This window comes from Heloderma suspectum, chromosome 3 (assembly GCF_057233095.1).
Source record: "Heloderma suspectum isolate Gila_16-S chromosome 3, 16-S_ref, whole genome shotgun sequence".
Lineage (NCBI taxonomy): Eukaryota > Metazoa > Chordata > Lepidosauria > Squamata > Helodermatidae > Heloderma > Heloderma suspectum.
The window spans coordinates 272,453,088-272,469,250 of NC_139460.1; the positions used below are offsets into that span (position 1 = coordinate 272,453,088).

Consider the following 16,163-nt stretch of genomic DNA (forward strand, 5'->3'; position numbering starts at 1 on the left):
GTGCTCTTCAATATTTTTATTAATGACTTGGAGGAGGAGGTGCAGGGAATGCTGATCACATTTGCAGATGACACAAAGTTGGGCGGGATAGCTAATACTTTGGAAGACAGAAACAAAATTCAAAGTGATCTGGATAGACTGGAGCGCTGGGCAGAAAACAACAGAATGACATTTAATAGGGATAAATGCCTACTTCTGCACCTGGGAAAAAGAAACCAAATGCACAGTTACAAGATGGGGATACGTGGCTCAACAATACTACAAGTGAGAAGGATCTTGGAATTGTTGTCGATCACAAGCTGAATATGAGCCAACAATGTGGCTGCAAAAAAGGCAAATGCTATTGGGGGCTGTATTAATAGAAGCATAGCTTCCAAATCCTGGGAAGTACTAGTTCCCCTCTACTCAGCACTGGTTAGGCCTCATCTGGAATACTGTGTCCAGTTCTGGGCACCACACTTTAAGAAGGATGCAGACAAACTGGAGAGGGTTCAGAGGAGGGCAATGAAGATGATCAGGGGACTGGAAACAAAGCCCTATGAAGAGAGACTGAAAGAACTGGGCATGTTTAGCCTTGAGAAGAGAAGACTGAGGGGAGATAGGATAGCGCTCTTCAAGTACTTGAAAGGTTGTCACAGAGACGAAGGCCAGGTTCTCTTCTTGATCATCCCAGAGTGCAGGACACGGAATAATAGGGCTCAAGTTACAGGAAGCCAGATTCCGGCTAAACATCAGGAAAAACTTCCTGACTGTTAGAGCAATACGACAATGGAACCAATGACCTAGGGAGGTGGTGGGCTCTCCCACACTGGAGGCATTCAAGACAAGGCTGGACAGCCATCTGTCAGGGATGCTCTGACTTGGATTCCTGCATTGAGCAGGGGGTTGGACTCGATGGCCTTGTAGACCCCTTCCAACCCTACTATTCTATGATTCTAAAGTCAAAAACTAGCACAACAGGGAGAAAATTTTGCCAGTTGTCCTGGCTTTACATTTTCAGCTGAGTATTTAATGTAGGACCACATTCTTAAGAAGAACGAGCCCCCACCTGCAGTCCATTCTACCATAGAACTCTACCACCTCATTGTCCTGCATGTTAGACTAGGCCAGGGACACTTGGGAGATGTGTGTGTGGTGCGGGGTGGGAGAACTGCTTTGCTTCCTGCTTTTCCATTCACCTCCTTGGAGGACTTCTGGTTCTACTGCAAGTGGGTCAAGCAAAATACACCATTGCTCACAGGAAATTGTGTCCTCCTCTCTCCCTGTAGAATGAACAAAAAATTACCATCACTGGTTGCCCTGGATAACCCCTTACTAATTTCAATAGTCCACTTCAAAGGAGTTGCATAGCACTCTGCAAACTCCAGGGCTGAGCCACTGTTTTTCACAAATGTTTGCAAGCAGCATCAAAAAGAGAGCACTTTGGGTAATTGTTCACCTATTCACAATAACAACTTCCAGAGTTGGTAGCCATGTTACTTTGTCTCAGGAAACCTAAAACAGCTTAATGGCATTTTGAAGACTAGCAGATTGTAGCATAAGCTTTTTGTGGACTACAGTCCAAATAACCGCTCATGTATCCTCTCAAATGGACTCCAGTCCATGACAACTTATGCGACAATAGATCTGCTATTCTTTAAAGGTGTTGCAAGGCTCTTTCTTGTTTTTATGAGTTTCATGGCGTCAGCATGCCATGAAACTCATGTGGTCCCCAACTGGCTAGGATATTCAATGCAACTCTAGCAAGCTCTACTTCACAGTTTTTACACTTTAGCTTTTTCTTGGGTGCTTTGAAAATTTTATCAGCTACAGTATAGTGCTGGGGGGGGGGGGAGAGAGAGAAACAGGAAGAATAAAAGAACAAGATACTGGGCTTCCCATGCAGTAGGGTTGACAATCTCACTTGTCCCACCACCATGGCAAAGGCTTGCATCAGCCAAAACCTTCCTCCCAACACTAGAACTGTAAAGGGGGATGGATGCTCAGGGCCCCCCAGCCTAGCTCCAATCATGGATGGAGGCTTGTTTGTTCCTGATGGTTGGTTGGAGTATCAGCTAGCCAGCAGGCACAAACAATGCCAGCACACCTCTGCCACCCCTTACTGGTTTTGAACCAGAGAGAGCCAGCAAGGGTTGGCTCAGTTTGTCCTTGACCTCATGCTGTGTTTCAGCAATTCAGCCTGAGGTCAGGGACAAGACAACTCCCCTTTGGGGGAATGTCCTGCTGGCCACAAATCTTTGCTCAGCCACCAAGGCCACTCAAAATGTGTTAAATCCTGCGGCCATGCACAACTGCATTATTCATTTCTAAGTCAAGCTGTATAGTACAGTTATTCCCTACAGCATGAAAACGTTGCCGTGTACTAACAAGTCAAGTGAGACATGAGAGGAAGATCAGATAAGAAAGCGTTCCCAGTTGCATGCAATCTTCAAGTAGGAGACATTTTCAAAATTCCTTCTCACAAGCAAATATGTTTATAAAGGAAATGCCAACAAGTAGGTAAGCTGCACTGGTCTGGGTATAGCTATAGTTTCTCATTCTAGGACACTAGAACCTTAAGTCTGGCTTCACACAAGATCAGCTTTGAATATGAACATCACTTCCATGCAGGAGAATGCATGACTTTACATGCACCCTATCAGATGCAACAGTATTTTGCTCTGTGTACACCTGTTAGGAGGCACTGGTAGGCAACTAATTTCTTGGGTACATACATGCAACAAAAATGTGTATCCCCTGGGTGTGCATTTACTTGTGTCATGGGATAAACATGCACACAATTGGAAGCAACACTGAAGTTGCTACGATGGAAGTGTCTTGAATACTTAAAGCACCAGGATTAGTTGCTGCTCAAAAGGTGAAGCCTCAGTTGGCTCAACCTCAACAAAGTCAGCTCCTTCATTTACCTATTTAAAGGCAAAGGAAGAGACATCTCTTAAGGCTGCTGGGTTGTGTTGCTGCAGTAACAGACTCTCTAGAGGTAACTTCAAAATACACTATTCAGGAAATTTGATTTTGCATGGTTATCATTGTAAGCAATTTCCTGTCCTCTCCTATGGCAGGAATGGGAAAATTTTACAGTCACCTAGCTGTTACACCTACTCTTTGGTAACATGTCTAGTTCTCCTCAAGGGGTTCACCCAGCAATACCAGTACCACTACAGAAGCAGTGACAACCATAAGCTATAATATTGGAGTGCATATCTCCAGAAAGCTTTTAAAATCCCTAGAGTTACATTAGCCCATGGATCTCAGTAGCAGAAAAGTTGGGAGAGGCTAAGCCATAAGATGATTTTCCTTGAACCCAGAATTTTAAGGGTTGGCTTGGCTGCAGAACGAAATTGTCTAATATAGCAAAGACAGTCCAATTCTCAACATCCTGTTACAGCTTTGATGCCTTAAATTAAATTAGACTGTTTGACTGTCCCCAAGTAAATCCAGATGGCTTTGGAACAATCTGAAGTGACTTTTTTTTAAGTCAGAGACAAAAAAAACATAGGCAGAAGACAGCTATATATAAAGTCATTCATTTCTAGGACTGGGATATGCTTGTGAGACTGGGGGGGGGGGGGGGGCTCTCAACTTCCAGAGCTGCCTGTCAGATTGAAGAGACCAAGACCAGTATTTGATATAAATTTATTTATTATTATATTTATATCCCGCCTTTTTCCCTCTTGCAAGGAACCCAAGGCAGCTTGCATAGTCCTCCTCTCCATTTTATCCTCTCAACAACCCTGTGAGGTAGGTTAGGCTGAGAGTCAGTGACTGGCCCTAAGTCACCCAGTGAACTTCATGGCCAAGTGGGGACTAGAACTCGGTTCTCCCGAGTACTAGTCCAACACTCTAGCCACTACACCACACTGCTGTACTAGTGAGAGCCAGGAGAGCAAGAACCATCGGTCTAAGTTCGAGAATCAATGGATGCTGGATATATTGGCTTGGATTCTAAAATAAGTCAACCTAAGGAAGTTTGCGGAAGGAAAGTTCCATCCCCTCCTTTCTACTGTCAAAAAAGTCTCCTGAGGACACAGGTCCCTACTGAATAGTGGGGGGGGGGGAGCATGTGTGTGGGGAGGCTAGAGGAAACTTTTTTTCCATGAACTTTCTTAAGTTAACTTACCTTCATATCCAAACCACTGAGTCTTGGATACAAGTTTTCATTGGAACACATTGGTTAAGAGACTGGAATAGAAATGAGAGAGCCCCCAGTTCAAGACTCATATTTGCAAAGAATTCACCAGCCACTTCCTTCCTGAACCTCAGCCCCACTCCTTCGTGTGCATTATGGGAATAATAATACTGTCATACCTTATAGGGGTGTTGTAATATTAATGTGAAGTGCTGAGTAGTTGAAAGCTCTATCTAAATGCTAGTATTGTTGTTGCTACTACCAAGCAGGATTAGATTACACAGACCATGTGCCGCAGTGCTTTTCCTTCCAATCACAAACAGTGTTAGATGATGTAGAATACACTACAGTGAGTTTTGAGGAATCAAGCTACTCTCATTCTATTCCTAGTAGTACCAAAGGTCTAAATCCAACCTACGCAAAAGGCTGTGTTATCGAACTATCTTGGCTAGCATAAACTGATTTTGATTGCACATTATTTGGTTGTTGACTATGTGGTTTCCAAGGCAGTTAGTAGTATACTTACCCATTAGAATCTTGAAAATCTGCTCTTCAGAGTGGAAAGAAGAATAAGAGGAAATCAAGTCTAATAATCATGATTGTAAGCAGGGGGGGGGGGGAGTGCCTTAAAAAATGGCAAAATGTTCAAAAGTCCCCAAAGACAAATGGCAGACATGATGCCTTTCCAGATCTCATTTCTTAAAATCCACCTTGTGATTTTGTGGAATCATCCTGGCAGTTCTCATTTGAAGCTAGTAAATCTTAACCCTTTTGGTCACTGAGCTGGCTAGAAAACAACCCTAAGAGCAAAGGGAGAGGCAGGTATTAGTAGCAATTTATTACACGAAGACTGGCCAAAACGGATTTGGACTACTGATCTTCTTCAAGGGAAAGAGGCCTTCATATGTCTTCCTCCAGTACACCAGTTGAACCAACTCATTCAAGAAATACTCTTTCAAACTGGTAAAACAAAATAAGACACGCACACAAATCCCTTAGCCCTCGATGATGGCCACCAGTCCAAATACATTTCAGCCAATCATCACATCATCTAGTTTGAGGTCTGCTTTGCTCTTTCAGGATTTTTTGCATGCCTTCCTATCCCCTACCCACTGCCACCTAGAAGGCAACCCTGCCACACTACTCCATTATGCAAAATTTACCATATAATCCAGGGACGGAGAACCTCAAGCCCCAAGCCAAATCTGAGCCTTTGGAGGTTCCTTAGATGGCCACTCCCCCTCCCCCTGGCCCGGGCCCCTTTCTTCCAACCACTGATTATTAGGTGGCTTCCTCGCTTTTATTTATTCTTTCCCTATTCTAAATGGTTGAAGTGTCTGTCCTTAGCCTTAATTACAGCCAGTAAGAGCTTTAAACTAAAATATGCTGATCTTTTGTGCGTTTTTGGCCCTGCCCTTTTTTCCTTTTGGCTCCGCCCACCATGGAATATCCTTCCCCCTCCTCCCCAGGAGCTCATCCAAAAATGAATTTGTCCTTTGGGCTGAGTTTCCCCACCCCTCCTTATAATCCTATAGGCGGGATTGTCACATGAAGTATAAATGCAAAAGAGAAATAGTCCTTCTCTCTCCAAGTTTGCCTCTGGGAAATGCAGCAGTAAATAATAATAATAATAATAATTATTATTATTATCATCTTAATATGTCTTCCTCTTCATTAAGCCATCACTAGTGCACATTTGCAGAAAGACAGCATACACATTTTTTAAAGATAAATAAAAAATAAATACAGATGTGTTTGCAATAGTGTGCAAGTAACCTGATTCTGCATGTGGCAGATGTTTCACATGAGCAGCCTGCCATGAACCCACACATAAATATAAAGTTTAACACAGCTGCCATGCACCCTCTGGTTCAGCTGTTCTGGCCACTCTTGAGCACCACACAGGTATTTAACATGTATTAGAAATCTTGACTGTTGAACTGAGTGACTTTGTGTGAATACAGCCTAAGGTAAAGGACCCCATCATCTCCCCCACAGGTACAATGGGGGGGGGGGGAAGCGCAGCAGCTATCCAGCTTAAGTGCAAAGCAAAAGCTCTACTCCTCACCCAGCAGTAGCCATCAGAAAGCCAATGAAATTTAAACTTGTCTTTGGCCCAGTTCAGACGCTCGAAGACTGCAATCCTAAGCACTGTTCTTCGGAGCAAGATCCATCCAGTGCAGTGCGATCTACTTCTGAGAAAACATGCTTAGGATCGTGCTGCAGAACTCTTAACACTGAGCATCCCCACGTATGCAGAGCCGTCGGGAGGAAGACAGCATCTGACCCGGTGCAACCAAGGTGACAGGCGCCACTTCGTGGCAGCAATTCAGGCCAGCACAGTAGGGAAAAGGGGGGGGGGAAACCTTTCCTTTTTACTACTATAAGCAGGAGAAACAGATGCTTCAAAGCCTAACGACCCCTTCATGGGGATTTTAAAGGGTGCGCGCAGAGCATTCCGGGGTAGCTACTCCGCGTTAAGCAGCCTCGGGGGGTGAGCCAAGCCCCGCGGTGTCCTCAGCCCTTAGACGGGGCGACTACTCACGTAGAGCGCCGTGTGCGCCGCGCCGAAGAACGGGAACTTCACGGCGATGGGCCGGAGCCCGGAGCCGCCGTCGTCTTGCTGCGGGGTGGCCGCGTCCCCCTGCGCCGGCCCGAAGGGGTAGAAGTCAGGCAGGGGCACGGCGCACTTCGCCCGCAGCCGGAGCCAGCTGCCGAGCGCCAGCAGCACCATCCAGCCGGACAGGCCCCGCATCTCCCCGGCGGGCGCCGAACCGCGGGCGGCAGGCGAGACGGCGGCGCTGCCACACGGGTGGCAGGCGGGAGCGAGCGCGGAGACGGGCGGCCCGGGGAGCAGCGCGCCGGGCGGGAGGACGGAGACGCGGGCGGGCACCGACGGGACGCGGAGCCTCGCGCGGGCTGTGCGGGGGGGCGCGAGCCGGGGTCTGCCGGCGGCGGAGGCGGCTGAGGAGAGACCCGCGCGCACACGGAGCCTCTCTGCGCGGCGGCGAGGGCGGGGACAGCGGCTCATTCACACCGGTCAGGGCATACATATTCATGCCCTGGCCAGCCAATTAGGACGGGACCTGAAGGAGGCGGCCCTGGAGGTTAGGGGCGGGCTTAGGAGGAGCAGCCTCTTCTTAAAGCGCTAAGAAGCCCGGACGGGGAGAGCGAAACCCAGGCGGAGTGCGTGGCAGGCGGGCTCGGGGCGCACCGGGCTGCGGGCAGCGCTCAGGCGCGCTTGTTCCTGGCGCAGCCTTCCCCAACCTGGCGCCCTCCGGATGCGGTGGACCACAATGCCTAGCATCCCCAGCCAGCACAGCGGGAAGTTGTAGTACAGTGCATCTGGAGGGCGCCAGGTTGGGCAAGTCTGTACCAAGGAGTTACTTAGCCCTATTGAACCCAGCAGCCCCTCTCACATCCCTCTGCAAACCACTGAGTGCTCTTTCCTTCTGGATTAATTCAAGGGGGATAAGTATCATTCCCTGCCATGGTCTGTGGGCCATTGCCCCTGCAATCCCATCCTGGCTGCGCACTGGCCTAGCTGTGGGGGTTTTACGCAGGAAAGGTGCTGTTTGGGTGTAGCCAAAGATCTCCTCGTTAGTACTGTTTTATGATGGTGTAGTGCGAAATTCTGAAGTGCAAACACTCATCCTGACCGCCTCCATAACCATGCCCCCCAAGGACAACCCAAAATGCAGGCAGGTGTGCTGATCCATTAGATATAGATACCCCGAAAGAATATTAGTCCATAGCAGAAGAGCTTATTTATTAGGATCAGCTGAAAAAAGCCAGAGCTCTGCTCCCCTGCATTCCTGTTCCACTACACCACAGCTTCTTTGTCAGAGGGGAGGGGGCCATAACTCAGTGGCAGAACACATGCTTCGCATGCAAAAGGTCCTGGGTTTCATCCCTAGCATCTCCAGGTAAGACTGGGAAAGACTGCATAAAAGCCCAGAGAGCCATTGCCCATCAGTGCGTAGACAACAATGAGCTAGGTCGGGGTGGGGGACAGGATGGGACCTGTGACCCTCCAGATCTTGTTGGACAACAACCCCCATCATCCTTAGCCATGCTGGCAGGGGCTGATGGGAACTGAAGCCCAACAACATCTGGAAGGACGATGGTTCCCTATCCCTGAGCTAGATGGGAGTTGTCTGACGGTATAAGGCAACTACCTGTGTTCCTACTAGTGAACTGAGGTATGAACAGACATATATGAAAGAGTACTAGCCAACAAGAGATAGAGTTTACAGTAACATAGAACATTACGGGAGCTCCTGCAGAAGATGAAAGCCATTCCCTTTCATCACTGCCTTATTACTATTTCATGGACTCCACAAAATAGTATGTCTAGATTTCAAAGTTGATAGAAAAAGGTATCTTCTTTACATAATGATTCCCCCTATGCAAACAAAAAAATGCAGGAAGCCTGTAGAAAAAAAATCCAAAAGTTACAGTAGGGAAATGCCTTTATTAGGGCTAATAATTAGTACATTATAAAGAAGTGAGCAAGCTTCTGAGTTCATCATAACTCTTCAACAGGCTGGATGTTAAGGAAAGAACAAACTAACTTCCAGTCCTTATGGAGTTCACAAGCTTCCACTAGATTGTTAAACAGATAATCTGGAAAGTGGCTGTGCAGACATGACTTTAGTTGCTACAGCAGGTTCTGAAACCATGCTTGGAGTCTGACACTAGGAACCCCCAGGTCAAATGACATAATGAAACTGGCTCTTTTAGGGTTCTAGCTGTGACAATGTCCTGGCTCTAGCTGAGAGGGAGAGAAGAGACGGAACACAAATGTTAAGATGTGTTCCAGTGGTCAGTCAGCAGCTGATTTGTTCAATAAGTCAATGTTGGGCAGATCACAGGAGTTGGGAGTGGACAACTTCCTTATTTGCTTGCTGTCACCAAACCTGAAAGCTCTGGAGCAGGGGGTTCCATTTACCCTTATACCTAGTCAGACAATTGGTCCGTCTAGCTCTGTATTGTTTACACACTGAATGACAGCAGCTGTCTGGGCTTTCAGACCAGAATCTTTCCTAGCCCTATCTGGAGATGCCATGGATCAAATTTTCTGCATGCAAAGCATGTACTCTACCACTGACCTACAGCCCCTTCCCCTCCTGATAAAGGGTGGAGACTGCAGTATTCATAGGTTTCTGACCATTTCCTCTCCCAATGAAGAGTTTAATGTGATTTATTTAAAGCATTTTTACCCCTGAAGACAGAAAGGCTCATGCAGCACCTTAAAGATCAATAAAAAAGACAGTCCCTACCCTCTAGTTTACAATCTAAAAGATACAACATGAAAGGAAAAGGGGATAGTGGGGGAAGAGGAAAATTAGCAAGCTCAGGCACCAATTCTTAATATTACAAAGTTCTTATAACAACAAGCTGGGATGGTCACAGTTCCAAAAACAGGCCTCAGCAGGCCTCTGAGTAATAGCTTGATGACCCAGCCTTCCAGGAAATGGTTGTAATGCAATGGGAAGTTGCTGGCCTTACAGCAGTGGTGGGAATGGTCTTAGGGAGCATATTCCAGCAGTGGGTGAGGCTAGGGACATGGTCCAGAGCCAAGGACAATGTAATTCTCACTAATTTGGACATTCTCCCACCAATCATACAAAACAGTCAATTCTACTCAGTCTACTCAGGAGTAAGTCCCAGTGGAACAGCTTTTACACCTGCAAACTACAGCTCAGTTTTATACAAGATATTTAAAGTTTAATTGCCTTTAAACATCATGTTATCTCCAGCCACTGATTGAGGGTAACAGCAGAAGCCGGTGGGCTAGATGGGAAACCTCTGGGGGTCACAACCAGACTGTGGATTGGAGGTTCCCCATCCCTACCATATGCTGGAAAATCTGGTGTAAGTTACTTTACATAGAGAAAGTGTGGCAACACAGCATTTAGTACTGGAGGCAATAAACACAGCTTAGAGCCAGTTTAAAAGAACTTCAAATCAACTTACTTTATTAGTGATTTTATACACATTGTCAGAGAAGGCTACCTAACACTGTTTAACTACAAGCACCCCTTAAACTGGGTGTATGAATGTAAGTAAGGGAAGGCATGAGATATGGTTACCTGCTTCCTTCCCACAGATGCCACATGGCACTCCTTCTGGCAGAGGCAGAGGAAGGAGAGGGAGTAGGAAATAGGATCTGATCAAGCTACAGGACATTCTCTATCGCCTTCTAGTGTCTGGAAGCATGTGGAGTTGTTCCTATTATCCAACACTTTACAGCAGCGGTCCCCAACCTTTGGCACCAGGGACCGGTCTCATGGAAGACAATTTTTCCATGGACTGGGGGCGGGGGGGGGGGTTCCACTGGCGGACTTCCGGCCGCTGGGACGCAAATGGCGTCCGCATAGCGTCCCTATTCTTTGCAGTAATCGGCTACGTAAAGATTTAAGTAGCCTATTACCTGAAGAACAGGGACGCAAATGGTGTCTGCTATGCAGACGCCATTTGCATCCCAGCAGGTCTTGTCACTCCTCAGGAGGGCTCAGGGGAACCCAGAGGAGATGGTCTTTCTGCTCTTCCTCACAGGGCTGTTGGTTCTGAATATCTCTCTGAGTGGAGAATAAAGGCCTAGCCCAGCTGATGAGGCAAGCAGCAAGTAGAGTTGGGGAAGACGGACGTTCACCCCGTTGTCATTGAGGGACATAGGTCTGAGGGGGGCAAACTGGTCCATGGACAGAATTTGGCTGTGGGTTGACAACACTGTTGTATTCTTTGTATATGTATACTTCTGTAGACTAGACATACAAGAACCAGGGAAGGGTGGTTGCAATGATCTGTAGACTGGTCATGGAGAAAGACTGGTAGTGGAGAAAGTAGGAAGAAGGTTTTCTCCTGCTCTCATAATACTAGAACTTGGGGTCGTCCAATGAAGCTAAATGGTGGGAGATTCAGGACAGATAAAAGGAAGCACTTCGCTAAACTGTGGAATTTGCTACCACAAGATGCAGTGATGGCCACCAACTTAATCGGCTTTAAAAGGGGATTAGACAAATTCGTGGATAAGGCTACTAGTCTCCTGATGGTTCACCTCCCACATCCGAGGGGGTATGCCTCTGAATGCCACTTGCTAGAGAGCTACAGTGGGAGAAGGCTACTGCACTTGTGTTCCTTGTGGGCTTCCCATGGGCACCTGTGTGGCCACTGCGGGAAACTGGATGTTAGACTAGAAAGGCTTTTCAGTTAACCCAACAGAGCTCCTCTTAAAAGCACAAGCCTATGCATATTTAGGCAGAAAAACTCCTATTAACTCCCAGGATTCTTCCAGCCAGCCATGCTGACTGGGGCATGCTGGGAGGTGTAGGACTTTTTCTATCTACACATGCATAGGATTGCACCCTTACATTCTTAAGGGATGTTTAACATACTTGTCAGCCTTTTTGATTAAGGGCTGGGAAACAAATATGACAGCTAAATATTATTCTGCATTAACTTTACCTTTTTCACATTTTAGGTTCTCACCTCTTGGTCTAGACCAGGACAAACCTTGGTTGCTTCCAATTAAGCCTTGCACACAACAAAGCAATAATGTGACCTTTGGAATCGTAGTGTGAGAAGTATGTTTCTTGTGGAAATTTGGCCATAACAATTGATCAGTTTGGGGGATGATTTTAGTACCAAATTGCACAGGATTATGTATTATTTATGATGTGATCCTGTGCATGTTCTGACTGAAAATTGTCCTATAAGCAATGGGGAATACTGGGAGTTGTAGGACTTTTTTCTGTTTAAACATGCATAGGATTGCACCTTTATTTATTTAAAATATGGAAGCAACTTCTTGAGGAGGACTGCATTTGCATGGAGGGAAAACTTATTTATTACATGAGCTCAAAGTGGCACACATGATTCTTTCCCCCTCCCCATTTTATCGTAACAACAACCCTGCAAAGTAAGTTTGTCTGTGAGAAAGTGACTGGCCCAAGTCACCCAGTAAGTTTTGTAGCTGAGTGGGATTTGAACCTGGAGCTCACCAATCTTAGTGCAGCAGTCTTACCACTACAAAGCTGGTTTATGAAAGCTGCAGATGATATAAGACCAAGCTTGACTTTTATCCTGAAGGCCCTAGGTTGTGTCATCTGAATGAAGAACCAGTATTGAAGTTAAAACACTTACGAGTTTAGGCCTGCTTGGGAGTGAAAAGGTTACAGAGATACAATCCAACTGTAAGAGCAGAACTAGAGCATATTCTTCCAAATTTACACCAGCTGCTTCTTGGAAGTGCTACATGCTTAAAACCTCTAAAGGCCTTTATTAACAGAACATATCTGGGCGAGCTCCAAAAAAACAACAGCGATAGTATAATGGCCAAATTCAGCAAATGTGCAAAGCGAAAATAGTCACCTAGCTATGCTTTACAGCTCCCTCTCTCTTATTCTTCTGCCTATTTGTTCTTATCTTCTGGTGTATGAGCATTTGTGTTGTGCAGGCATGTGTTGGAATGCACACTGCCTCCCATGTCACCATGCATGTATAAAAATGTGACAGAATTCAACTAGTGGGAAACTGCATGTTACACAAATTGCCCCATGCATAATGTGTGCGCGCGCACATGTATATGTTTCTTAATGTGCGTTGTTCATGGCAGGAAAAGTTTCCTTGGCTCTTCCTGATCAGCCATCCTTTGTTCCTGTGGCTGGCTGTTCCACCCCCATTCAACCCATTGCCCTTTGCGTACAATGAAATTTTGCCTATTGCACTGCACATCATTATGTGCCCCTTAAAGCTTGCCTTCAAGTAAGATATATTAATGACAAAGGGGTCCAGTGTTTAATGGGGCTCTCAGACCTGGCCTGCTAATTGGACTAGAACTAGAGAGACCTGGGTTCTAATCCCCATTTGGCCATGAAACTTACTGGGTATACTTTGCCAGTCACAAACATTCAGCCTACCTTACCTCACAGGGTTACGGTGTTACCATGCATGCTGCCTTGAGCTCCTTGGAGGAAAGGCAGGATATACATGTAATAAATGAAAACAAATAAATCAATTTGCCATATTCATGGAAGATGCAGAGCAAAAGACTGACATAGTAGTTAATTGAAGCTGAGCACTTCAGGAGTAATTCTGATCTGTCTCCTGATAGGAACCTTTGGTTAATTACAAATATAATTTAGGTATTCTGTGTCACCATCAGATTCAATTGTCTGTCTGCATTTCTTAATTGATAATTACTATAAAATAGCCCCAGACGAATTAATACTGGTAGGAAAACCAAGGGAGATCGTAGTCTGGAGACTACAACCTTGTTTGCATGACACAACAGCCCACTGTGGCTTAATTTACCCATGGGCAACGTTGCATCATGCCAGGTGCCCATGGGCACAATTTTTGCATGGTGCCTAGGGGTCCCCAGTTTGCTGTAGCTTATCGTATCGTGCGAACCCAGGTGGCAGAGGTTTTTTTGAGGATTAGACAACACTCAAATAACCCATAGTTTGTTTTAGGGTTATTTGAGGGTTGTCTAACCCTCAAACAACCCCTACACCCTGAATTTGCATGACATGGCAAGCTGGCAAAAATGGCACCTGCAGACACCTGCAGCACAAGACGAAAGCCCCCGTGGGTAATTTAAGCTGTGGTGGGTTGTAGTGACATGCAAACAGGCTGTATGAGTCCAAATAGAATATAAATTCACCAAGCTTGGCATCCAACTCTCTTCGTTCATGTTCTGGGGGGGAGGCAGGGTTGACCAATTTCTAGGATTGGTGTCAATTTCTCCCCCCGCCCCATGTTGGGGTTGTATTTGGAGATCAGGAGGACTGTGGATTCTGTGCATCCAGTGCCCACCCTGATTTGGCCACACCATGCCAACAATCCACCCCCTTTTTTACCTCTCCCAGTGTCAGAGTTCCATCAGAGAGGAAGTTTCTGCAGGGGCTGAAAGGGGGGATCGGATTGGAGGCTTTCCAAGGGTGGACCTCACTCTCTGACCTCAGGGAGCCATCCGAACAATCCTACGGCCCCTGAGATGCCCTTCCAAAGGCCATAGGATTGTAGCCTTAGGGTGCAATCCTATGGGGATAGGCGGCCGCCTCCGAACTTGGAGGCGACCGCCTATCCAATGCAGGGCAGGAGGAGCATGGAGGGGAACATTCCCTCCACGCTTCTCCTGCCCTACATTTGCAGCTAGACAGCTGATTTTGGTGCTGTCTAGCCAAAGGCGGAGTGGGGGAGGAGGCTGCCGGACGACACACAGGGTGTGTCATGCCGGCATTTCCGCCTTCCCCACCCCAGAATGCCCCATTTTGGCCGCTCCGCACTCCTCTTCCAAGCGCGGAGCACAGGGCTGTTCTGCGCTGCCTGCGAGGCAGTGCAGGCTCTGAGGTCAGTTCCCAGAAAACCACATATCCTATGGCTGTCTAGCCACTGACTAGCGGCCATAGAATTGCTCCCTCTGAGTACAATTAACATAACAATACTGTTGTAAGTTGAGATTAACCAATTTACAATAGCAACATTTGTCAAGGGTTTGGTTTTTTTAAATGAAAGACAGAAATACTGATCAGGTAAGCGTCTGTCTCCAAAAAGATGTTTGAGACTCTGGAGATCGACCATTTGTCCATTTACTTGGATGTTGCTCTCTAGGTGGAATGTTCATACTTTCCCGAGTTTGTACGATGAGGCAAAGCACATGTTTCTGCTGCATCTGATTATATGATTAGCTATTTCATTTTATGTTTCCTTAAAAAAAGCAATGCCTTTATTGTTTCTTACATTAAAAAAGGCACTTGTGTCAAATTTATCATGTTTTGCTTTGACATTCAAGAAATTGTATGTTGTTTTGCTTCACACTTTAAAAGAGTCTTGTCCTCACAGGGCAGCTGGCTGGTCAAAGGAATGCTAAGCTAGAAAAGAAACTCAAAGGGCTTTTGTACACTACAGTTTAACAATTCAGTCCAATATGTATATATGTCCAGAGGTGTTGTCGAGCCAGGGCTCACAGGGTTGAAGTCCTGGGACTTTTTGATTAGCAAGGACCATGATGTCATCTGCCAACCCACTCAGGCTTCCTTGTTCTCCCTGAGCTTATCTGCAATCCTTACAGTAGCTGGTGGGAAAATGGTTTTTCCCAGCAACAATATATTGGTGTGAGCCATCCTTGTTGTAATGCAAGGTATTTTAAGGTGGCTTGGTCTTGAATGGGTAGTTAAGACCCATTAGCTTTACAAAAGACCAACAAAAGACATATATAATAGAGACAGAGAAAGAGAGATGGATCAACACAGCTGCATGCATTTTTGGACTCTCATCTGGAAGCACTCTTAGTATTTTTCTGCCAGGAAAACTATGACAGGTTTAAAACTGGTATCTAACCTCTTATAGGCTTCCTAGCTTTAAAATACTAAGGTTGGATCCAGATTTAGTCATACTTGGAATAGATCCATTGAAAGAAGTTAGTCATGACTAAAGTCCCATTGATTCCAGTTTGTCAGTATGACTAACTCTGGACCTTGTTGTTGTTTATTCAGTCAGTCGCTTCCGACCCTTCATGACTTCATGGACCAGCCCACGCCAGAGCTTCCTGTCGGCCGTTGCCACCCCCAGCTCCCCCAAGGTCGAGTCTGTCACCTCCAGAATATCATCCATCCACCTTGCCCTTGGTCAGCCCCTCTTCCTTTTGCCTTCCACTTTCCCTAGCATCAGCATCTTCTCCAGGGTATCCTGTCTTCTCCTGATGTGGCCAAAGTACTTCAGTTTTGCCTTTAATATAATTCCCTCAAGTGAGCAGTCTGGCTTTATTTTCTGGAGAATGGACTGGTTTGATCTTCTTGCAGTCCAAGGCACTCTCAGAATTTTCCTCCAGCACCACAGTTCAAAAGCATCTATCTTCCTTCGGTCAGCCTTCCTTATGGTCCAGCTCTCGCAGCCATATGTTACTACGGGGAATACCATTGCTTTAACTATGCGGACCTTTGTTGTCAGTGTGATGTCTCTGCTCTTCACTATTTTATCAAGATTTATCATTGCTGTCCTCCCAAGAAGTAAACGTCTTCTGATT

The 16,163-nt window shown here is 46.2% G+C and overlaps 1 protein-coding gene across 1 annotated transcript in view; it reads right to left on the reverse strand.

The window, feature by feature from the left end:
• SNED1 (sushi, nidogen and EGF like domains 1) overlaps nt 1-7,126 on the reverse strand; it is a 90,460-nt gene extending 83,334 nt beyond the window's left edge. Inside the window, exon 1 of the mRNA XM_084847035.1 lies at nt 6,675-7,126. Coding sequence (XP_084703161.1) covers nt 6,675-6,884 — 210 coding nt within the window. The 5' untranslated portion in view covers nt 6,885-7,126. The remainder of the gene's footprint in view (nt 1-6,674) is intronic.
• Nucleotides 7,127-16,163: the final 9,037 nt, after the last annotated feature.